General features: G+C 61.0%; 3 protein-coding genes and 1 non-coding gene across 5 annotated transcripts; all 4 read right to left on the bottom strand.

The window, feature by feature from the left end:
- Positions 1-411: 411 nt before the first annotated feature.
- CRACR2B (calcium release activated channel regulator 2B) lies at positions 412-3,527 on the bottom strand. The gene is made up of 9 exons (XM_049780927.1): positions 3,396-3,527; positions 3,192-3,303; positions 2,610-2,784; positions 2,191-2,337; positions 2,011-2,101; positions 1,222-1,317; positions 887-1,053; positions 715-786; positions 412-620 (listed from the first exon to the last, which is right to left on the bottom strand). Exons 1-9 carry the CDS (start codon positions 3,525-3,527, stop codon positions 446-448), a joined length of 1,167 nt encoding a protein of 388 aa, XP_049636884.1. The 3' UTR covers positions 412-445.
- Positions 3,528-7,484: 3,957 nt separating this feature from the next.
- PNPLA2 (patatin like phospholipase domain containing 2) lies at positions 7,485-14,634 on the bottom strand. Its single transcript, XM_049781212.1, has 9 exons — positions 14,229-14,634; positions 12,669-12,901; positions 12,520-12,585; positions 11,061-11,270; positions 10,718-10,778; positions 10,157-10,336; positions 9,909-10,041; positions 8,190-8,312; positions 7,485-8,099 (listed from the first exon to the last, which is right to left on the bottom strand). Exons 1-9 carry the CDS (start codon positions 14,413-14,415, stop codon positions 7,841-7,843), a joined length of 1,452 nt encoding a protein of 483 aa, XP_049637169.1. The 5' UTR covers positions 14,416-14,634; the 3' UTR covers positions 7,485-7,840.
- A 2,037-nt stretch (positions 14,635-16,671) lies between these two features.
- Positions 16,672-18,748, bottom strand: RPLP2 (ribosomal protein lateral stalk subunit P2). Of its 2 annotated transcripts, none has more exons than XM_049781285.1 (5): positions 18,585-18,748; positions 18,304-18,427; positions 17,359-17,407; positions 16,871-16,969; positions 16,672-16,782 (listed from the first exon to the last, which is right to left on the bottom strand). In XM_049781285.1, the coding sequence occupies exons 2-5, from the start codon at positions 18,424-18,426 to the stop codon at positions 16,706-16,708; spliced, it is 348 nt and encodes a 115-aa protein (XP_049637242.1). In that variant the 5' UTR covers position 18,427; positions 18,585-18,748; the 3' UTR covers positions 16,672-16,705. The 2 variants fall into 2 exon arrangements, with proteins under 2 accessions (XP_049637242.1, XP_049637243.1); XM_049781286.1 differs by having other exon boundaries at positions 16,672-16,779.
- Positions 17,197-17,324, bottom strand: LOC126019291 (small nucleolar RNA SNORA52). The gene has a single exon (XR_007499021.1). It is a non-coding gene; the product is annotated as a small nucleolar RNA SNORA52 (small nucleolar RNA).
- Positions 18,749-22,237: the final 3,489 nt, after the last annotated feature.

The following is a 22,237-nucleotide window of genomic DNA, read 5'->3' as shown; positions in this document are numbered from 1 at the left end:
GTTTTCTGAGCACAGAGTCAGGAGTACTGCTGGGTGTGGCCCCCAAACAAAAACAAATTCTGGGGAGCTGAGCTTAAGGTCCTGTCAGGGCCTTACAAGGACTGTAGGGCACCTTGTGCTGTCCCTGGGGGGGCACATGTACCTCGGTCCTTTCCCCCTAGGAGCTTAGGACATGACCACGAGCATTCAGGGTCACCCACAAGCTTGGCAGGGACTGATGCTACCTCTGAGCTACAGCATGGCCTCCCCCATGCCTCGAACACCCAGGGAGGACATCATGTCACGCGCGGACCAAGGCCGCATTGCACTCGCTCACTCGGTTCAAGGGCTTTATTGATGCAGCTTCTTCTTCGGGGCCAGGGAGGGTCCCAACCCTCCAACCCTCCAACCCTCCAACCCCACCCCTGAGTTCTTTCACAGCTGTGTCGGGCCCGGCCAGGGTGGCTCAGTGGGTGCTGGGGCAGTGGCCGGAGCCCCGTCTCGGGGAGTGAACCCAGCTGCAGCACCAACAGCAGGGAGCTCCGGGCAGGTGCGTGGCCATCTGAGCCTTTCTGCGGCCGCCACCCAGGCGCTTGGCATCCCAGGCATCTCGTTCATCTCTCAGAAGGGTTTTCAGCTCCCTGGGACAGAGGAGGCGAAGGGCTCTGAGCGGCTGCCGGGCAGCCCGGAGTGCGAGTGGGGCGGCCTCATCCCTGCGGCCGGAGCCTGGCCCACCTGACTAGCTCCAGCTGCCGGAGGAGGCTCTGCTTCTCCTTCTGCATGTTCATGGACACGGCCTCCACCTCTCTGTGGGCAGAGGCAGGAGAGACGGAGAGACGTGAGAGACGCATGCATGCGGGCAGGCCCGCGCCCCAGGGGCCCGGCCTGGCCCTCCTCGGCCACCCACCGTCGGGTCTGCTCCGCGCGGCCCTGCACGTCGCCCTCCAGCCGCTGGAGCTTCTCCTGCATGGCGTCCAGTTGCTTCCTGAGCGCCTCGTTGGCCAGCCACAGCTGCTCGCTCTGGGCCTGCGCCTCCAGCTGCTTGGCCGCCCGGGCCTGCAGCTGCTGTTCCAGCTGCGAGGGGGTGGAGGCTGGCGAGGTGCCCGCCCGCGCCGCCCTCCCTGGGGACCCCACTTTTGCCCCGGGGAGTTGCACTGGCCTTTCCCGGACCGGACCGGACCGGACCGGGGCACCCCGAGGCCGGGAAGGGGCACGTGGGGAGGGAGCCTGGGCTCAGCTCACCTCCCGCAGCCGCAGGCCCGCGAGTTCCAGCTGCTGCTCGCGGGTGTCCAGTTCCAGCTCCAGTTGGCCCCTGCGCTCCTCGCGGGTCAGACGGTCCTGGGGCGCACAGTGGGGCCCTGAGGGCGGACCCGGGGCAACGCAGGGGGCCGAGGGCGGGGAGATGGACCCTCCGTGGGGGCGTGGCCATCACACGGTGGACGGGGCTCTAATTGGGCAGAACTCTTTGTGGGCGGGGCCTTTAACGGGCGTGGTCCGGGCAGGGGAGCTGATTGCTCTGGGTGATGGTGGGCGGTGCCCGAGTGGGTGGAGCGATGTCCCGTGGGTAGGCGTGGTCAAAGGGCTTTTGTGGTGGGCGTGGTCAGAATGGGAGGACTGTGATAGGTCAGTCGAGTGGGCGGGATAGTGAGGGCGGTGCCTGGGTGGGTGGGGCGGCGTCAAGGGGGCGTGGCTATGCATGGGTGTGGTGGGCGGAGCGTTTCTGGCGGGCGTGGTCAGGATGGAAGGGCTGTGATAGGTCGGTCGAGTGGGCGGGGTCAGATGACGTGCAATGAAGGGCGTGGCTAGGATGCCTCCGGGGCGTGATTGGGTGTGGGCGTGTCGCTGAGGGCGGAGCTAGAGCGGGCGTGGTCGGTGTGGGCGGGGCCACGAGGGCGGTGTCTGAGTGGGTGAGGGGCGCCCAGTGGGCGGGATCAGAGGGCGGGTGACGAAGGGCCCGGCTACGAGTCGCGGTGGGCGTGGCTAAGGAGGACGGCCGGCGATAGGCGGGTCTGGTGGGCGGAGCATGCTCACCTGGCCCCGCCCCTTCCGGCGCTCCTCCCGGTGCTGGCGCTCCTGCTCCTCGCACAGCTCGCGCAGCTCCCGTTCGTGCTCGCTCCGGAGCCTGCCGCGCCGTCGGGGGACGCGGGGCTCCGTCAGAACCGGCCGACTGGCGCCCGCCTTCCGACCCTCGGCCCCCGGGGCCCCGCTCACCGCCGCAGCGCCTGCGCCAGCCCGTCCCGCTCGCGAGCCGCCTCGTCCAGGCAGGCGGTCGCGCGCAGCAGCACGTCCTCGTAGGGGCCCAGGAGCTCGGGCCGCTCGCGCTGCAGGCGGGTCCACAGGGCGCGCACCGCCCGCTGCCTGTGGGGCCGACCGGGGGCTGCAGCGGGTGGCGGGCGCGCGGGGGACCCCAGGCGGAGCCCGACGAGGCTCCTCCCCGCCCGCCCGCCGCCCGCCCCCGCAGCTGCAGCCCGAAGTGCGAATGCGAATGCAAATGCTGCGGGAAATCACGCCGCGCTGGGCTGGGCCGGCCGGGCGAGCGGCGGGGTGGGGTGTCTGACAGCAGCCAGGCTGGCCGAGGCCCCAGATCTGGGCCTGGCACACATGGGGAAGGGGCGCCCGCCGCTACTCACGCGCCCAGCACCCGTGCCACGCCCAGCCGCTCCAGGCCCGCACAGAACGTCTCCTCCTCCTCCTCCTCTTCCAGGAAGCCCTCTGGGTCTGGCAAGTCGGCCGAGCAGCCAGTCTCAAAGGTTTCCTCCAAGGGAGTCCAGGAGGGCACGAAGCCCTGGGCCCCCACGAACTTCCCTGCGAGAAAGGGGAGGGAGAGGGATTCCCAGCAGCATCGCACAAACACACACATCACGCAAACACACACTACACACACACACACACACACACACACACACACACACACACACACACACACACACACACACACACACACACACATCTTTCCTTAGCCCTGTTTCCTGTTTTTCTTTCCTATTCGAATCCAATTCCTGGCCAGGGACTGGGCGGTGTCAGTCCACTTCCCACCCGGAATGTGGCCTGTCCAGCTCCCAGCCCCATCGGGGTTTGCCGAGGGGCTGGGGAAACGCTTAAAGGTCCTGGGGTGAGCAGGGGTGGGACTGGTGGCCTTTTACGGACACTCAGCAGCAGCGGGCACGACCCGGAGGGCAGTGCCCAGCCTTGCCCAGCCAAGCTGTGCTCACCTAGTCCCAGGCAGAAGTCCCGGACCCTGAGGACGCCAGCACCCGCCTGATCCAGGCTGTGGAACACGGCTGCCAGCTGCTCCGGCGTCAGGGGCAGGTCGCTCTGCAGGTCCTGGCCAGAGAGGGTGGCAGAGCTGGAGGCCCAGGGGCGCTGCCGGGAGGGGGGCAGGCAGGCTGGCAGTTGGGGTGAGCCCGGGAACTCACCTGCAGGTCATGCTCCGTGATGAAGCCCTTTGCCTCCTTATCACAGAGCAGAAACAGCTCCCTGGCCTGCTCCAGCACGGCAGCCTGGTGGCCCGCGGGGGTCCCCGCCTCCCCCTGCCCGGGGCTGGCCATGCCCCGCTGGGTGCTGGAGAAAGCCAGGGAGGTAGAGACTGCTGGGCGGAGCAAGTCGGCCCCAGGGCAGGTGGGGGGCTGTGAGAGGCCAGGCGGCTCATATAAAAGTGCTCCTATAGGAAGGGGCCAGAGCAGAGCACAGTGACCCTGGTTCGATCCTCGGCATCCCATGCGGTTCCCAGAGCCTGCCAGGAGTGAATCCTAAGCGTAAAGCCAGGAGAAATCCCTGAGACTTGCCGGGTGTGGCTCCCCCCAAAAAGAAAGAAAAGGCTGCTGGTCTGGCTGTCACACGTGGGCCCCCGGGGGCTTGTGGAAGGCCCGGGAAGGAAGGAAGGAAGGAAGGCAGGCAGGCTTCGTGGGGTGGGGACTCCTGGGAGAGGCAGCTGAGGGGGTGTAAGATGCAATTGGAACCAGCCAGGAATGGCGGAGACACAGCTGTAGGCGGGACCCTGGCAGCATCCAGCCAATGTGGGCTGCAGGAGCCCTTCCTCGGCCCCTCACCCCCTCCTGCACCCCTGTGCCTCCACTTCCCTTCCAGGGGTGTCCTGCCTTTCACCAGGACCTTCTGTCCCGCCCTCCCTCCGTGCCCTGGTCCTGGCCCTGGTCCTCGGGATCTGGGGGTCAGCCTCACCTCCTTCCAGCGCCCTGGCTGTCCCCTGACCTGCAGGGCCCATCTCCTCCGCGGAGGAGGGCACAGATGTCGCCCCCGCCCCGCCGCCAGAGGTCTGTCCAGGCGGAAACTGCCCAGTGGCCAGGCCTGGAGCTGGGACCCGCCGCCACCTGCGCCCTCTGCTGCCGGCCACCCCAGAGCGCAGCGCTGCGCCCTAGGGCCACGCAAGGGCGCTGGGAGCCGTGGACACGGCCACCCCGGGGGTCAGCGGGCCCCGGGCGCCTGCCTGCCACCCGGCTTCTCCTCCTCGAAACCTGGGCTGAGACCCTGCGAGCGCTGGGCAGGCGGAGCTCACTGCTGCCCGGTCTCCGCATCCCTGTCTCCCCACACCCACAGTCTGAGCTCAGCAGCTCCGGGGGCGCCTGGTGGGACCCATCCAGAGGGTCCAAGCCCCAGGAAGGACCCCGGGGCCAGGCGGGCTGGAAAGGCGGCAGGTTCCCTGGAGCAGGACAGGGCTAAGGCTGCCTTGCCACCCTCCCTCTGCCCTCTCGGCCAGTGCACGACACACTTGGGGCTGCGCCCTGTTGATACTATCTTGGGTCAGAGTCTAGAAGAGTTTCGCCCTGGCCCACATGAGCTCCCTCCCTCCTTCCTTCCTCTCCCAAGTCCCCTCAAATCTGGGACCCAATCTCACTGGGCTTCTGTGAGCTGGAGCCTTTCCTTCTAAGGGCTCTCTCCTCCAGCCCTCTCCTCCAGCGCCCTCCTGCGCCCTGCACCCACCTGAAGGGGGGCTGGCTGCCTGGCCTGGCACCCTGGCAGGTGGGGGCAGCGCTACGGCTCCAGCACCCCGGGATCTGGCCGACTGTGACGGTCGGGCTACAGGAGGGGACCTTGAGCCGGGCCGAGCGGGGGTGGCCCTTGGCACCCGGAGACCTGCCGGGCCGGCTCTCCCGGTCCCACCGCGCCACGACCGTTATTGTTGGCAGGGGGATCCAGCCCCGTGACTCCGGGGAGGGCCCAGGCGGAGTGTGGGGCAGACCCAGGCTGGCCGGCCGGCGTCCCTCCCCACACAGACCTCAGGGCCCCCCCCTCGTGAAGGCATGGGGAGGGGGTGAGCGCCCCAGACCCCCTATTGCTCCGACTCACATCCTGATCCCCCTCGCCTCCAGCCAGAGACAGGGAGCCCAGAGTGAAAGGGTGTCCAGGAAGAGGCGGTGTGTGCCCTGGCCAGAGGGAGGGGCCCCTATTGGGCCCCACTGCTCACCTGTCCCCAAGGCTGGCTCGAGGTGGACGCCTCCTTTCGTAAACACTCCCCTCCTTCCTTATTTTTTGTTTGTTTTTTTGTTTCTGAGCCACACCTGGCAGCGCTCAGGGGTTCCTCCTGGCTCTACGCTCAGAATTTGCTCCTGGCAGGCTCGGGGGACCACATGGGATTCTGGGGATCAAACTTGGGTCTGTCCTGGGTTGGCTTCATGCAAGGCAAACACCCTACTGCTGTGCTATCTCTCTGGCTGCCTTTTTTAATTTTGGGGGGAGGGTCATACCCAGCAACGCTAAGGGGTTACTCCTGGCTCTACTCTCAGAAATCGCTCCTGGCAGGCTCAGGGGACCATAGGGGATGCCGGGACTCAAACCACCGACCTTCTGCATGCAAGGCAAACGCCTTACCTCCATACTATCTCTCCGGCCCCTTTTTAATTTTTTTTTTTTTGGTTTTTTTGGGCCACACCGTTTGATGCTCAGGGATTACACCTGGCTAAGCGCTCAGAAATTGCCCCTGACTTGGGGGACCATATGGGACGCCGGGGGATCAAACCGCGGTCCTTCCTTGGCTAGCGCTTGCAAGGCAGACACCTCTAGCGCCACCTCTCCGGCCCCCCTTTTTATTTTTTTTTTACTAATTTTAATTTTGTTTTGTTTTGTTTTTGGGTCACACCGGGCAATGCTCAGGGGTTATTCCTGGCTCTATGCTCAGAAATCGCCCCAGCAAGCTCAGGGGACCATATAGGATGCTGGGATTCAAACCAGCTACCTTCCACATGCAAGGCAAACACCTTACCGCTGTGCTATCTCTCCAGCCCCCCCTTTTTAATTTTTTTTTTTTTTTTGGTTTTTGGGTCACACCCGGCAGTGCTCAGGGGTTATTCCTGGCTCCAGGCTCAGAAATTGCTCCTGGCAGGCACGGGAGACCATATGGGACGCCGGGATTCGAACCGGTGACCTCCTGCATGAAAGGCAAACGCCCTACCTCCATGCTATCTCTCCGGCCCCCCCTTTTTAATTTTTTAACTTCATTCATTTATTTATTAATTCATTGGTTCTTAGGCCACACCCAGTGGCACTCAGGGGCTACTCCTGGCTCTGCACTCAGAAGTCACCCCTGGCAGGGGCTGGAGCGGTGGCGCAGAGTGGTAAGGCATCTGCCTTGCCGGTGCTAGCCTAGGACGGACCTGGGTTTGATTCCCCAGCATCTCATACGGTCCCTCAAGCCAGGAGCGATTTCTGAGCGAATAGCCAGGAGTAAGCCCTGAGAGACACTGGGTGTGGCACAAAAAAAAAAAAAAACCTAAAACAAAACAAAAAAAGAAGTCACCCCTGGCAGGCTGGGAAACATATGGGATGCCAGGAATTGCATTGGGTCCCTTCTTGTTTGGCCACATGCAAGGCAAATGCCCCACCGTTGTGCTATTTTTCCAGCTGCTGTTCCAGCATTTTTTGTTTTGTTTTTTGTTTTTCAGCCACACCCAGAGACACTCGGGTTATTCCTGGCTATGCGCTCAGAAATCGCTCCTGGCTGGAGGGACCATATAGGATGCCAGGGGATCAAACCGGAACCGGGGTCCATTCTAGGCTAGCACAAGCAAGAAAGAGGCCTTATGCTCTGTGCTGCTGCTCCGGTCCCTCCAGCATTTTTGTTTTGTTTTGTTTTGTTTTGTTTTTGGGCCACACCCGGAGGTGCTCAGGGCTTATTCCTGGCTGTCTGCTCAGAAATAGCTCCTGGCAGGCACGGGGGACCATATGGGACATGGGGATTCGAACCAACCACCTTTGGTCCTGGCTCGGCTGCTTGCAAGGCAAACACCGCTGTGCTATCTCTCTGGGCCCCCCTCCAGCATTTTTTATTTAGAGGCTGATTGGGTCCCAAGTGTTCCCACCATCCCTTGGGTGCTGACTCCATCCCACAGGACACACTCAGGGCCCCGGGTTGGAGCCCAGACAATATGAACCCTGCAAACCCCTGACATCCCTACCCAGGCCTTGCCCTCCCTCCTACACCCCTGCTCCCACACAGGAGGGACCCTAGGCCCCAGGAGAGGGGCTGGGCGTACCAGTGAAGGAGGCAGAGCTGTGTGCTGGTACATTTATTACATCTGCTTGGGCAAAAATAAATAAAGTCCTTCAGCAAAAAAAGGGTGAAGGAATCAGGCACGGCAAGGGGGTCCCCGAGTTAATAATACCGCACGCAGGGGCGGAAGGGGTGGCAGGGACATCCCCCTGGCATCCAGTTCCGAAGGCACTGGTGAGGGGAAAGGGGGCACCCTCCCTTCCGATGTGGGCAGGGCACTGGGCAAGATGCCAGGCTCCTAGTGGAGAGGGGAGAGGCTGGCAATGGGGAGCACAGTCCTCCTACAGCCGGCCCGGGGCCCCTCGCGGCGGTCATGGGGGCAGGGAGGTGTGGGGCCAGGGGGGAACCCCGGGGCGCTCAGCACGGGGGCAGGCCCGGGGGGTGCTGCGGGGTGCTGGGGGGCGTTGGCATGCGCAGGGCGTCGGGCGGGAAGGCCACGTTGGTGCAGAAGAGGCTGAACATCAGCTGCCGCTGGCACTCCTCCCACTTGGCCAGTGCATCGCCCAGCAGGAGGCTATTCCGCACCCAGGCTGGCAGCGCATCGCTGTAGGTGGCGCAGGACAGGGGCACAGAAGGCAGGGACTGCACGCGGCGAAGCTCCACCTGCTCAGCCAGCCTAAGGGGACAGGGGTGCGGGGTTCAGGGCGGCAGCAGACCCGGAAGGGTGGACGGACGGACGGACGGACGGAAGGGCTAGGGCGCTCACCTCGAGGGCAGGTGGTTGCCCAGCTTCCGCTTGGCACGCATCACCAGGTACTGGCAGATACTGCCCGTCTGCTCCTTCATCCACCGGATGTCCTCGGGGACGTCGGGCAGCCACTCGAGCAAGCTGCGGGCAAGCAGGATCGGGTTAGGGCAGTGCTTGGGCCAGGCCAGTATACTGCTGTTGCTGCTCTGCTCGGTTCTGTGCTCAGAGTTTATTTACTCCTGGCTCTGTGCTCAATGATCATTCCTGGCTCTGCTCAGGAATCACCCCTGGGGCCCAGAACAATAGCAAAGTAGAGTGTTTGCCTTACATGTGACCAACCTCTGATGGATGCTGGTTCGATCCCCAGCATCCCATAGGATCCCCCGAGCCTGCCAGGAGTGATTTCTGAGCGTAGTAGAGCCAGGAGGAACCCCAGAGCGGTGCTGGGTGTGACTCAAACACAAACAAACAAACAAACAAAAAAGAAATCGCTCCTGGTAGGTATAGGGGAATCATATGGGATGCTGGGATTCTAACCACAGTTCGTCCTGCCTTACTGCTGTGCTCTCTCCGGTCCCCGAGGAGCAATTCCTTCCTTCTTCTTTCTTTCTTTCCTTTCTTTTTTTTTTTTTTTGGTTTTTGGGCCACACCCGTTTGATGCTCAGGGATTACTCCTGGCTATGCGCTCAGAAATCGCCCCTGGCTTGGGGGGACCATATGGGACGCCGGGGGGATTGAACCACGGTCTGACCTACGCTAGCGCTTGCAAGGCAGACACCTTACCTCTAGCACCACCTTCCGGGCCCCTTTTTTTCCTTTCTTCCTTCTTCCTTCTCTCTCTCTCTCTCTCTCTCTCTCTCTCTCTCTCTCTCTCTCTCTCTCTCTCTCTCTCTCTCTCTCTCTCTCTCTCTCTCTCTCTCCCTCCCTCCCTCCCTTCCTCCCTCCCTCCCTCCCTCCCTCCCTCCCCTCCTCTTTCTTTCTTTCTTTCTTTTTTTTTTTAGTTTTTGGGCCACAAGTGGTGGTGCTCAGAGGTTATTTCTGGCAGCCTCGGAGGACCCTATGAGATGCTGGGGATCAAACCTGGGTACATCCTGGGTCAACAGCGTACAAGGCAAATGCCCTGCCTCTGTGCTGTCACTCCAGCCCCGCCGGAGCAATTTCTGGACGCAAAGTTAGGAGTAACCCCTGAGTCTGCGGTGTGATGCAAAAAAACCAAAAGAACAAACAAAAAAGCCACCACCCCACCAAATTTTATTTCCTCCTCTGATGCTGAGGATTGAACCCAGGGCTAGACCCTTGCAAGCCACTATCTTGCCAGAAACCCATCACGCACAGGCCTGACCTGGCTCCTGTTTTTATTTATTGGGGGGGGGGTCACACCTGGAAGTACTCAGGGGTTACTCCTGGCTCTGTGCTCAGAAATCAGTCCTGGCAGACTCGGGACCATATGGGATGCCGGGATTTGAACCACGGACCTTCTGCATGCAAAGCAAATGCCTTACCTCCTCCATGCTATCTCTCTGACCCCATTTTTATTTTTTATTTTATTTGGGGCCACACCTGGCAGTGCTCAGAACTAGAGGGATGCCAGGTGCCTAACTTGAGCCAGCAGTGTGCAAGGCAAACGCCCTCCCCGCTGTGCTCTTTCTCTCTCTGGCCCCTGTCCTGGCTCCTGGGAGCCCAGTCAGCCACCATCTGGCTTTTCCCACCCACCCGTCCCTAAGCATGAGGGCGCACCGAATGGTGAAGGACAGGGCGCTCTCCAGAGGCAGTGTGTAGGGCACCATCATGGCCGTGGCCAAGCGCACAGGCAGCATGTTGGAGAGTGTGGTCAGCAGGTCCTTGGGCTCCACGCAGGCTTCCAGCAGGGCTGTGGGAGCAAGGGGAGCGGGAATGGGTTGGGGTTGGGGTCCAGGCAGGAAAGTCAGGACCTTACAGCCCAGTTCTGACCCACCCCAAACCCTCACCCTCGCCCCAACACGCACCCTCATTGAGTCTCGTGGGCAGGCGCTCCAGGATGAGGTGGTCCTCCCGGGGCGGGCGCAGGGGGCCCTGCATTCGGGCTCTCTCCAGGGAGGCCTCCACCTCCTCCTCCTCCTCGTCCTCTGGGACAGGGGGCCGGGCGGCAGCCAGAGCCAGCAAGGGGTTGGGTCTGTTCAGGAGGCCTGGAAGGAAGGGGAGAAAGGAACAAGTGTCAAGGAGGTTGTGCCTGACGCAACAGCAGGGGGCAGTACCCTGTCCAGGCCCCCTTGGCCCCTTGATCCTACCCCTTGCATGCCCCCTAACCCTTTGCACCCCTAACATTTTGTGCCCCCAGCGCCGAGAACCCCTAACGCCTTGCACCGCTAACCCTGAGTGCCCCAGCCCCAAGCACCCCTAACCTTTTGGACCCCCATTCCCAAGCACCCCTAACCCTTTGTGCCCCAGCCCCCAGCATGTCTAACCCTGCATACCCCTAACCTTTCGCACCCTGGCCCCGTGCATTTCTAATCCTTTGCGCCCCAGCCACAAGCACCCCTAACCCTTTGCACCCCAGCCTCGCGCACCGTTCCGCCGCAGGAAGCGCAGGCCATCGCGGTACCCCTGTTTGCACATCTCACGGAGAACCTGAGCACAAGGATGAAGAAACTAGCGAGAGGAACAGGCACCCCTGATTGTGCGAGAGAACCCAGGCTGCTGCATTTTGTTTTGTTTTGATGTTTTAGGCCACACCTGGCAGCACTCAGGGGTTCCTCCTGCCTCTGCACTCAGAAATCGTTCCTGGCTCAGGGGACCCAATGGGATGCCGGGGATCAAACCTGGTTGGCCACATGCAAGGCATAACACCCTACCGGCTGTGGTCCTCAGTATATGGGGGTGGGCGTCTCAGCTCCCCAACCCAGTGCTCACCAGGGGCTCGGGTGGGAACAGCGCCTTGGACAGGCGGTAGAGGTTGCGCAGGTTGAACTGGATGCTGGTGTTGGTGACTCGCAGCTCGTGGATGTTGCTGGAACTGTCCTGCGGGCAGATGTCGCTCTCGCCCGAGAAGGGCGACACGGTGATGGTGTTCCGGAGCTCATAGAGCGGCAGGTTGTCTGAGATGCCGCCGTCCACATAGCGCTGTCGCAGGCATGACAGGGCGTGGTGAGTGGGCCCCCGCCTCTCGGCCCATTCCCCCCCCCCCCATGTCCTCTGAGCCTTTCACTCACTGGGCACTGGCCCAGGGCCATTTGGAACAAGGCAGGGGAGCCGGGGACATTGAGCAAGCCCCGGGGGAAGTTTATTGCAACAGCAGGCAATAAAAGCGGTACCACTTTATTTTGTTGTTTTGGTTTTGGTTTGGGGCCACACCGGCCGTGCTCAGGGGTGACTCCGGCCTCTGTGCTCAGGAATGGCTCCTGGCGGTGCTCAGGGACCAGTATGGGATGTGCCTTCTTTGCTATATACTCTCACTTGGGCCCTATTGTTTTGTGTTTTGTTTTGTTTTAGGTTTGGGTTTTGGGGCCACACCTGGCAGTGCTCAGGGTGACTCTTTATTATTATTATTATTTTTTTTTGGGGGGGGTCACACTCGGCAGCACTCAGGGGTTGCTCCTGGCTCTATGCTCAGAAATCGCTCCTGGCAGGCTCGGGGAACCCTATGGGATGCCGGGGTTCGAACCACCTCCTTCTGCATGCAAGGCAAACGCCCTACCTCCATGCTATCTCTCTGGCCCCTCGGTAACGCTCAGGGGTTACTCCTGGCTATGTGCTCAGAAGTTGCTCCTGGCTTGGGGGACCATATGGGACGCCGGGGGATTGAACCTCGGTCCGTCCAAGGCTAGCGCAGGCAAGGCAGGCACCTTACCTTTAGCGCCACCGCCCGGCCCCATGGAATTCTTATCTATGGTGGGACTGTATGGGATGCCGAGGATTGAAACCAGGGTAGGTCTCGAGCAAGGCAAGCACCTTCCTCACTGCGCTATCACTTGGACCCCAGTATTTTGTTTCTTTTTGTTTTGTTTTGTTTTTGTTTTGGGGCCACACCTGGTGGTGCTCAGGGGTTACTTTTGGCTACGTGCTCAGAAATTGCTTCTGGTTTTGGGGGACCATATAGGACACCGGGGATTGAACCCAGGTTCATCCCGGGTCAGCCGTGTGCAAGGCAAATGCCCTACCGCTGTGTTATCGCCCAGGCCCCTTTTTGTTTGGTCTTGGTTTTAGTTTTAGGGCTGCATTTGCAGTGCTCGGGGCTTACTCCTGGCTCTGCGCTCCGGAATCCCTCCTGGTAGAGTTCAGGGGACCCTCTGGGAAGCCGGGGATCAAACGCATATGCAAGGCAAGTGCCCTCCCCGCCCGGCTCTCCCTCGGCCCCTGTGGAGCCACTTACCACACCCTGGAGTGAGGGTGGAATGAGGCCACAGTAGACGGGGATGAAGGTGCTACAGACGTTGGCCTGCGAGCAGAGAGGAGGGCTGTGAGCTGGCCTGGGGGCTGCGCCCTGTACCCCTTGTATCTCGGCATCCCATCTGGGCCCACCTGGATGAGCTCGTCCTTGGAGCCGTAGTGGGAAATGATGACGTTCTCGCCGTCCGACACGCGGGTCAGGGAGATGCCCAGGCGGCCGTTGGCGCGTTCATGGCTGTCGGCCGGCAGCGTCTTCTGCAAGCAGGCGCGGATGGTCTTCACCAGGTTGAAGGAGGGGTGCAGAGGGCCCAGGAACCGCTTCCGGGCCTCCTTGGACACCTCGATGATGTTGGCCCCAGCCTCGCCTAGGGCGGCAGGGCAGGGCAGGGTCAGGGCGGACTCATGCCTGGGCAGGGCTCCGGAGCCAGGTGCCGGCCGTCAGCCATGCCCTTCGCCCCTCGTCCGCCACCACCTCCACTGTCCAGCCAGAGAGCGGTTGGGAGGACACAGCTGGGACTCGGCCAGGGCCTGTGCTGCGATTTCACAACCTGTCTCCTGTGACTCACCGCTGGGCCTGGCGGGAGGGGGCATGGCACCCTCGGGGGGTGGGGGGGAGATTTAACTCTGCCCAGGGTTAGCCGTCACCCATTTGGCCCGATCTGGACCCCAGAACACGCAGCAGGGCTTGGCACGGGTGACCCAAAACAAGAGGCTGGAAACGGAGGCCCGCCCCCATGGGGACTAGCCTAGCAAAGCCACAGTGGAGGCCTGGGAGAGAGAGCAAGGCCGGAGAGGCGTCGGCTTGCACGTGGCTGACCCGGGTTCGATCCCTGGCAGCCCATAGAGTTCCCCAGAGCCCGCCAGGCGTGATTCCTGAGCGCAGAGCCAGGAGTTGACCGCAGAGCACAGGCCTGTATGGCCCAAAAACTAAAACAACAAGATAACAACAAAAAGTGGTTTTCCTGCCCAGAGAGTTGAGCCCGGTGCCAGGGACCTGCCCCCACTAGGACCTGGACTGAGAGGGCTGATCCTGCAGGTGGAGGCACTGGGGTGGTGGTGGGGGCTCAGTCCCCCGGAGAAAATAGAATCAAGTTTCTCCCCCATGTGCTCGCTTCAGCAGCACATATACTAAAGTTTCTCCCCTACACCAGGGCACTCAGGACCTGTCACCCTTAGTGTCCCCGGCTGTAGTTACCTGCTGGGAAGGGGGGGGTGGAGGCCTGCCAGGAGGGGGAGCACCCCTGAACTCCCCCAAACACCCCAACACTACATGTAGGGAGTGTGAGAAGAGATGCTGGCCCACCTTCAGGGCTGCAGCAGCACCTGCCACCCACCCTCCCTGTACAATCGGGTGGGTGAGCGGGGCCTCCTCGGGTTGGGTTGGGGGGTAGCCAGGGAGGAAGGCACAAGGCTAGGGGCGCCGGTGCCAGCAGGACACTCTGATCTGGTGACGATCCAGAGCCGCCTGGAAGGACGTGGCAGCCCCAGGACACAGTGACCCGGGGCTGGCGGGCCTTGGGGCGCCTGGCAGGCAGGCAGGCAGGCAGGCAGGCCCTGGCCCGAGCCGGTCACCGGTGCTCCGGGGTGCCTCCCGGCCTCTCCCCCAGTCGCCGGCGACCTTGCCCGGCAGGGGCGGGGAGAGCCCGGCGCCCAAACAAAGCCGACCCCGCCCTCCGCGCGCCTCGCACCCACCCAGGCAGGCGCCGGTGACCAGCGCGGTGGCCGTGAGCGCGCCCGCCGAGGCGCCGTAGATGTGGGTGGCGTTGGCCACCAGGAAGGGCGCGTGCTCCTGCAGGCAGGACGCCACGCCGATGTGGTAGACGCCCAGGAAGCCGCAGCCCGCGAACGAGATGTTCCACGACGCGTCCCGGGGGAACATCGCGCCGGGCGGCGGGGCTGCAGAGGGCAGGCCCGGGGTGGCCGGGGTGGCCAGGATGGCCGTGGCCGGCCGCTCCTCCTCCTCCTCCTCCTCGCTGTCCGCAGTCGCCGCCGCTCGCTCTGGAGCCGATCCGGCCGGGCGGCGCGGCCGGGCGGCGCTGACAGTCGCTGTCAAAGTCGGGGTCGCGGTCCGAGCGCTCCGAGGTCCCCGCCGGCCAAGGCAGAGGAGACACAGCGCCGGGCCGCCGCCGTGACGCTGCTTTTATCTGGGCCCAGGGGGCGGGGCCTCAGGGGCGGGGCTACCGCGCGCGCGGCCCAATCGGAACGCGTGGGGACCGGCTGGAGGGCGTGGCGTGGGCTGATCGCCACGCCCACGGAACAAGCCGGCTCCCTGCTTAAAGCCCCGCCCCGTTTGACAGGCCACGCCCCTTTCCGGAGGCGCCTCGACGCCTGGACCACATCCCCGACGGCCCCTCGGAGCATCCCTGTCCAGGGCCGCCCGCCTCTCACCCTTTCGCCGCCAAAGGGGACCCACGGCTTACGGGCACGCAGATGCCACGGGCGGGGCTTCTGCGAATACCAGCAGGCCTGACCCCCCGCAGCAGGCCCAGTTTTTTCTTTTGGGTCAGGGCTCTAGGCTCCTGTCAGGCCCAGGGACCCTCTGGGATGCTGGGATTCGAACCACCGGCCTTCTGCACACAAGGCAAACGCTCTACCTTCGGCCCAAGGCCCAGTGTTCGTTCACAAACGACCCAAGAAGTTTCGGGCGGAACCCCAGCCTCAATTGCCGGAGCCAGAGCCAGGAGCTCACCCCTGCCGCTCGCTGTGCAACCTCGCTCCTATCAACCTGCCAACCTAGTTCTGTTGCTGGGGTGTCTGCACCGTGTGGGCTCCGGCTGAGCCTGCCCAGACGCTCTTGACCCAGCAGGTGGAGCACACGGTGATGTCACCCTCCGCCCCTTTCCGCATTTCTCTCTGGGCACCTCACTCTGTGGCTCCCCAGGCTGCTTGTGTGTGTGTCTCCCTAGGAATACCCCCACCCTCCTACGAACTGCACCCACCCAGGAGTCAGAACAGGGTTTCCCCAGGATCTGGGTGCTGCCGACTCCCAGTCCGTGCTTGGGGACAGGCTCCTATCAGCTTATTTAAAGCAGCTGAGGACGGTGTCCTGAGGTGTGGGCAGCGGCCATCAGCACGCACTGGAGGGAAAGCAGGGGAAGGGCCAGCTCCAGCGGGGAGGGTACAATAGTGCCAGAGGGTGGGGAGGCATCACACCAGGAGCTTGGGTTCTTGAAAGGGGGGAGGAGTCGGGCAGCCCCCTCTGGTTGGGCCTGCATGTCATCAGAGTAAACATGAGTTGGAAAGTGTGTCCCCGAGGGACCCCGGAGCCAGACCTCTGCTCCACTTCTGAGTACAGCTATCCCTCTGGGTCCTGGAGTGAGGGGTGCCAAGAGCAGAGGTCCTTTGTACTTCCCAGAATCCTGGGAGGGGCGGGGGCTCAGCGTCCTCTCACCCAGAGCCAGGACTGGCACGCTGTGGGCTGCACAGCTTCATGGTTAAGTAACTCAGGCCCCACCAAATCCAAATGTCCTCTTGGCCCTACTCTAGAGCTCCTTGCCTATCCTTTAGCCGGAGCCTCCTCTGGGTTCAGGGAGGTGTTCTCAGACCAACCTCACTTTCGCCTGTTTTGTGAAGACTCACCGACTCCCCAGAACTGGATCTCGGGACACTAGGCTCTACCCAGGAATGACCCTGGCAGTCTTTGAGGAAGCCTATCAAGTTGGACATTGAACGCAGGTCTGCCACATGCAAGGCTGTAACTCCAACCCTGGCCTGAGTTGGAGGGAGCAGTATGGGCTGGGCAGAATAAGGAGTTGGCAGGCAGGGGGCAGCTCATCCCTGTACCCCACATCTGGGACCAGAGCCTGACAGGACAGGCAGAATATTCCCTACCCCAGCGCAGGCAGAGGGTGGAGAGGATTAATATTGGGCTCAGGCAGGCACTGTCTGGCTGGACACCCTGGAAAACAACCTAGGCCCAGGGTGTCAGGGTTCCTGGGAGCTAGCATGGGGTCAGGCCCCCAGAGTCCAATTTAATCTCGTCACTAAGGGGAGCGGCCCTCTGGCCCACGCCAAGACTCCTCCTGCCCACGTGTGCTGATGTCACTCTGCAGGCAGCTCCGAGCACTCCCTGGACAAGAGACAGCTGCCCTGCACTGACCCCAGGGCTGAGCTCAGACAGTCACAGGACACACACTCAGGTCTAGAAAAGTGTTTTATTAGAGCGGTGATTAATCGAACAAGCCAAATCCCATGTCATCATCAGACTCCTCAGATTCCTCTTTCTTCTCCTCCTTCTTCTCTTCTGCTGTGGGAAGAGCAGGAGCAGGTAAGTGAGGCTCGTGTCTCAGCACCCGGCCCGGCAGCCCTGCCCTGTGGGGAGATTCTCAACTTACCTGCAGCAGGGGCAGAGCCAGAAGCAGGGGCTGCGGCTCCAGGGGCAGCAGAGACAGCAACAGCACCACCAGCTGGCACACTGGCCAGCTTGCCAATGCCTGTTGGGGGGGGGGGGGGAGTTGTGTTAAGATGTTTCCGGAAGCGTGGCCAGAACCATATCCCCATTCACACACGCACTAGCCCCTCTTCAACCTCCAACCCTGAAACCTGGTCCTAGAATCCAGTCCGGAGTTGAGACCCAGAAGCAAACTAGGTTGGACCGCCCACCCTCACACTCTTGGGCAAAGATCCCCCAGACTTACTCGCAGGCCAGGGGGGCCCATAGCAATGTCTAGGTGTTCTCCCCAAGACAGAACACAGCAGCCCTGTCTCCCTGGGAGAGCATCCAGGGTGCTCTGGTCCACAAGCGAACCCTCCAGGCTACTGGGAGCCAGCAGGGATTAGGATGGACCTGATGCCCCCTCCCCAGGACCCAACCCCAACTCACCCTGGGCGATCACGTCCTCAATGTTTTTCCCATTCAGCTCACTGATGACCTGGACGGGAGAGACAGTGCAGACAATAAGCTTGCCCTAACCGGGGCCCAACCTGAATTCCAGATAGGTAAATGGAGGCCTTTGAAATAGTTCCATTTGTATCTTTTTTTTGGGGGGGGGGTCACACCCAGCAGCGCTGGACTCTACATTCAGAAATCGCTCCTGGCAGGGTGGGGGGCCATGTGGGATGCTGGGGGGCCATGTGGGATGCCTGGATTCCATCCTTCTGCATGCAAGGCAAACACCCTACCTCCATGCTATCTCTCCAGCCCTCCATTTGTATCTTAATCATTTTCCACCGGCTTTGTTTTTTCATTGCCTTTCACCTGGCCATTTCCCCTACCCCCGGACCTCAATAAACGGGAGGCAGGAGAACTTGGGAGAGCTACCATCTAGATTTGTGGTCCCACACTGTGGAGGGGCTGACTTATTGGTGAACACCTTGCAGTGTAGGTTTTCTTGCCTGCTAAAACCTCTCTATCTGTGTGGACTATTTACTGCAGGAAATTACTAGCGGACCAGCTATTCCTACCCTTCTCGGATAGGAGGTATGGGATTCTCCTTTCTCCATTGGGGACCGTGGAACATTAGGATTGATCCCCGAACAGGAACAGGATGGACCCCCACACAATGCATAGCTCCGTTTTGACCTGCGACGACTGGGACTACTAGCAAAGCTGGGACCTCTGCCTGGAGCTGCATCTGGACTCTCTAAATGGGTCTTCGAGGTGGGGAGCGCAGGCAGACACCCCCACGCGACGTGGCCCGCCCCTGGCCACCCTCCCCCGAGTCCCCGGCGCCACGCGGGCCTGGGGCAACTTCACACGTGCTTCGGGGGCCCCTGGATTCTGCAGGGGCCACCGCCCAAGCCCCGCCGGTCCCGGGGCGCGTGCTACCTTGTTGAGCCGGTCATCGTCCGCCTCGATGCCCACGCTGTCCAGGATCTTCTTTATGTCCTTGGCGCTGGGGGACGAGTTGCCCCCGAGGGCGGCCAGCAGGTAAGAGGCGACGTAGCGCATCCTGCAGCGGGGAGCACACGGGCGGCGGCGTGAGCCGGGCCTGCAACCCCTACCCCACCCGACCCGACCCTGGGTCCCGCCGAGGCCCCGAGTCTGCCCTCCGCCGCCGCGGGGACCCCCGATCGGGCCGCCGCGGCCGCCCCACCCGCCCCACTCACTCGGCGACGGCGGAGCGGCCTTGCGCGTGCGACCTCGGCGGCGTCAGCGGCGGAAAGGAAGTCGCCTGCGCGGGGGGCGGGGGTAAGCCGCTACCCAGAAGCCTCCGCGAAGCCGCGCGGCGCCTTTAGATGACGTCACGGAGCGCTCAGCCAATGAGAGCGCGAGGAACTTCGCGACGGGGCGACGCGAACGAAGGGCGAGCCTCGGACTCTAGACTAGACCGCTTCCTATTGGCCTCACGGCGGCGCCTACAACTCCCAGCGTGCACCGCGGCTCGCCTGATGACGACACAGGCGCTCAGCCAATGAAGGCATGGGGGAAGCGATCATGGCGTCCATTCGAACCGTCTCCCCGGTAATGGAGGCTCCGGAGGTGGCTCCTGGGAGTTTCATGTAGGCTAGGACTCAGGCGTTTCCCAGGAGCCCCGCGGCGCCTACGACTCCCGGCATGCACCGCGGCCCGAGACTATCGTAGGCATAGGCGTCGCCGCCCGACTACAAGTCCCATGATGCACTGCTGCCGGAAGCGCGCTGCCCGCCGGCCTGGCAGGGCTGCACGTGGGCCAGGCGGTGGACTGTTCAGTTTGACCGATTCCCGGGCCTCGGCGCTTGCGGGTCTTGGTGGTACCCGGTGGCCGCGCCCCACTTGTGCATGGCCTAGTCAGCTGGCACCTCCCTTGGAGGCCACGAAAAGCAGGGCAGCATCGGGGGCCCGAGCGATAGCTCAGCCGGGAAGGCCTTTGCCTTGCATTGAGGCTGGCCAGGGATAGATTCCTGCCCTCCCCTGGAGTCCCTGAGCCCGCCAGGAGTGACCACTGAGTGCAGAGCCAGGAGTAACTCCTGAGCATCGCCGGGTGCAAAACCAAAGAAATAAGTAGCGGGGTCCCAATATTTGTAATGATGGACAGCAAGTACATATCAGGAACACGTGTCAGGCCACCTCTCCTCTGTGTTCAGGGCCTGGGCCAGCGTCATGTGATTGCCTGCCAGCACACAGACCCACGAGGCTCCGTTAGGACTCTGCAGGGAGGCTATGTGGGAGTCTAGGGCCTGCGGTGCTAGTTGCAAGCAAGGTCCAGTAAAGGTGCACTCACTGCGTCCCTGATGTTTTAGATGGGTAACTGGCACAGAGAGATTTCCTTGCTCCAAGGACCAATCCCCCTTTGCTGTAAGATGAGATTCGGGTCACAACACAGTGGTGCAGGCGGTCGGCATGTTGTGTTTTTGCTTAGTGAGCACGATATTGCCAGTTTGCCTAGTTCTTGATCATGGAGTACCTGTGGCTGTCCAGCCGCCCCCTCTCCATCATCTCTAGTAGAAGTTTCTCTCCTGAAATGGAACCTTGGCCTCCTTTAGTCCCCTATAAACAGAAAAGAGTACAGTGGGACAGGAGCTTGCCATGCATGAAGCTGACCTGGTTCCATTCCTGGCACCACACCTAGACCCCTGACCACTGCCAGGAGTATCCCTGAACAGAGGGACTTGGATGAAATCCTGGAATAGTTAGGTGTGGCTTACTCCAGCCCCTCAAAAAAGTAAGGATGGGGGGCCGGGAAGGTGGCGCTAGAGGTAAGGTGTCTGCCTTGCAAGTGCTAGCGTAGGATGGACCGCGGTTTGATCCCCCGGCGTCCCATGTGGTCCCCCCAAACCAGGAGCGATTTCTGAGCGCATAGCCAGGAGTAACCCCTGAGCGTCAAACGGATGTGGTCCAAAAAAAAAAAAAAAAGTAACAGGATGGGCCAAAGAGATAACACAGCAGTAGGGTGTTTGCCTTGCACGCAGCCCATCCAAGATAGATGGTGGTTCGAATCCTGGCATCCCATATGATCCCCCATGCCTGCCAGAAGCGATTTCTGAGTACAGAGCCAGAAGTGTAACCCCTGAGTGACGCCGGATGTGACCCAAAGGAAACAAAAACAAGCAAAAGAAAGTAACAGGCCTCTTTTCTCTTGGGCTAAGGGGTTAACTTCTCTTGCTGGGTTTTCCAAGCATCATTGAGTCTGGCCCGAAAAACAAAAAGAGGAACTGGAGCAATAGCACAGCATTACAGTCAACTCGGGTTCAATCCCTGGCATCCCGTAAGATCCTCTGAACTGCCACAATTTCTTTTCTTTCTTCTTTATTTGTTTATTTATTTATTTATTATTATTATTTTTGGTTTTGGTTTTTGGGTCTCACCTGGCAGCGCTCAAGGATTATTCCTGGCTCTGTGCTCAGTAATCATTCCTGGCAGGCTCAAGGAACCATATGGACTGCTGGGAATGGAACCCAGGTCTGTCCTAGGTGAGCCGCTTGCAAGACAAAGGCCCTACCGCTGTGCTATCTCTCTGGCCCACGAGTAATTTCTGAACACAGAGTCAGGAGTAACTCCTAAGCGCTGTCGTGTGTGCCCAAAATAAAACAAGCAAAAAATAAAAGAAGGGCTGGAGTGATAGTACAGTGGGTCAGGTGTTTGCTTTGCAGCCAACCCTGGCTTTATTTCTGGCATCCCATAAGGTTCCTCAAGCAATGCCAGGAATATTTTCTGAGTGCAGAGCCAGGAGCACTGGGTGTTGCTCAAAAAGAGAAACAAAACAAAAAACAACAAAAGAAACAAATCTGGAACATTGCCATCTGCTCCCAGCTTCATGTCTGATAGCTGTTTGCACAGGGTCCTGTGCAAACCGAGCCCTACGTCATCCACTCTGGGCGTCTGTTTGAAGTCACGTTCCTTTAAAAGCAGAATCAGTTGCTGAGCACAAAGTTCTACATGCCGGAGGCCGGTTCACACCCGGGACCACGAGGTCCCCTTGAGCAGGGAGCCAGGAACAGTCGACAATAAATAAATAAAGCCTACAGTATACCCTTGTGTGTCTTTCTCAGGAAGCTCCCTCTGAACCAGGAAAGTGATGTGGGGACAGAACAGGCTGTTCAGTTCCTTTACAAAGTCCCCGAACTACTGGGGAAGAGCCAGCACAGGTGGGGACATTCACCTCACAAGCGAGGCCTTGTGCCCAGGCTGACCTCGGTGGACAAGCTGATCACCAAACCCGCTGCAGGGACACTTGGATTAGCTTGATAGCTTGGGGAGAGAGAGAGAGACAGAGAGAGAAAGACACACAAAGAGAGAGAGACAGACAGACAGACAAACAGGAGAGGGGGAGAGGGAGATGAGCGAGAGAGAGGGAGAGAGAGAAGGAGAGAAAGAGAACGTATTGCCCTGGGCATGAAAGAGAGAGGAGGGAGGTAGAGAGAAAGAGACAGACAGACAGACAGACAGACACAGAGAACCCATTGCCCTGGGCATGCTGCCAAGTCGAAGAGAGGAGAGAGAGAGAGAGAGAGAGAGAGAGAGAGAGAGAGAGAGAGAGAGAGAAGAGAGAACCTATTGCCCTGAGTTTGAGAGAGGAGAGGGGGAGAGGGAGATGAGCGAGAGAGCGGGAGAGAGAAAAGGAGAGAAAGAGAACCTATTGCCCTGGGCATGAGAGAGGAGGAAGGGAGAGAGAGAGAGAGAGAGAGAGAGAGAGAGAGAGAGAGAGAGAGAGAGAGAAGAGAGAACCTATTGCCCTGAGTTTGAGAGAGGAGAGGGGGAGAGGGAGATGAGCGAGAGAGCGGGAGAGAGAAAAGGAGAGAAAGAGAACCTATTGCCCTGGGCATGAGAGAGGAGGAAGGGA

The sequence above is a fragment of the Suncus etruscus genome, chromosome 9 (genome assembly GCF_024139225.1).
Source record: "Suncus etruscus isolate mSunEtr1 chromosome 9, mSunEtr1.pri.cur, whole genome shotgun sequence".
Taxonomy (NCBI): domain Eukaryota; kingdom Metazoa; phylum Chordata; class Mammalia; order Eulipotyphla; family Soricidae; genus Suncus; species Suncus etruscus.
Note: the sequence above shows the minus strand (reverse complement) of the source record. Positions and strands in the feature narration are given on the sequence as shown.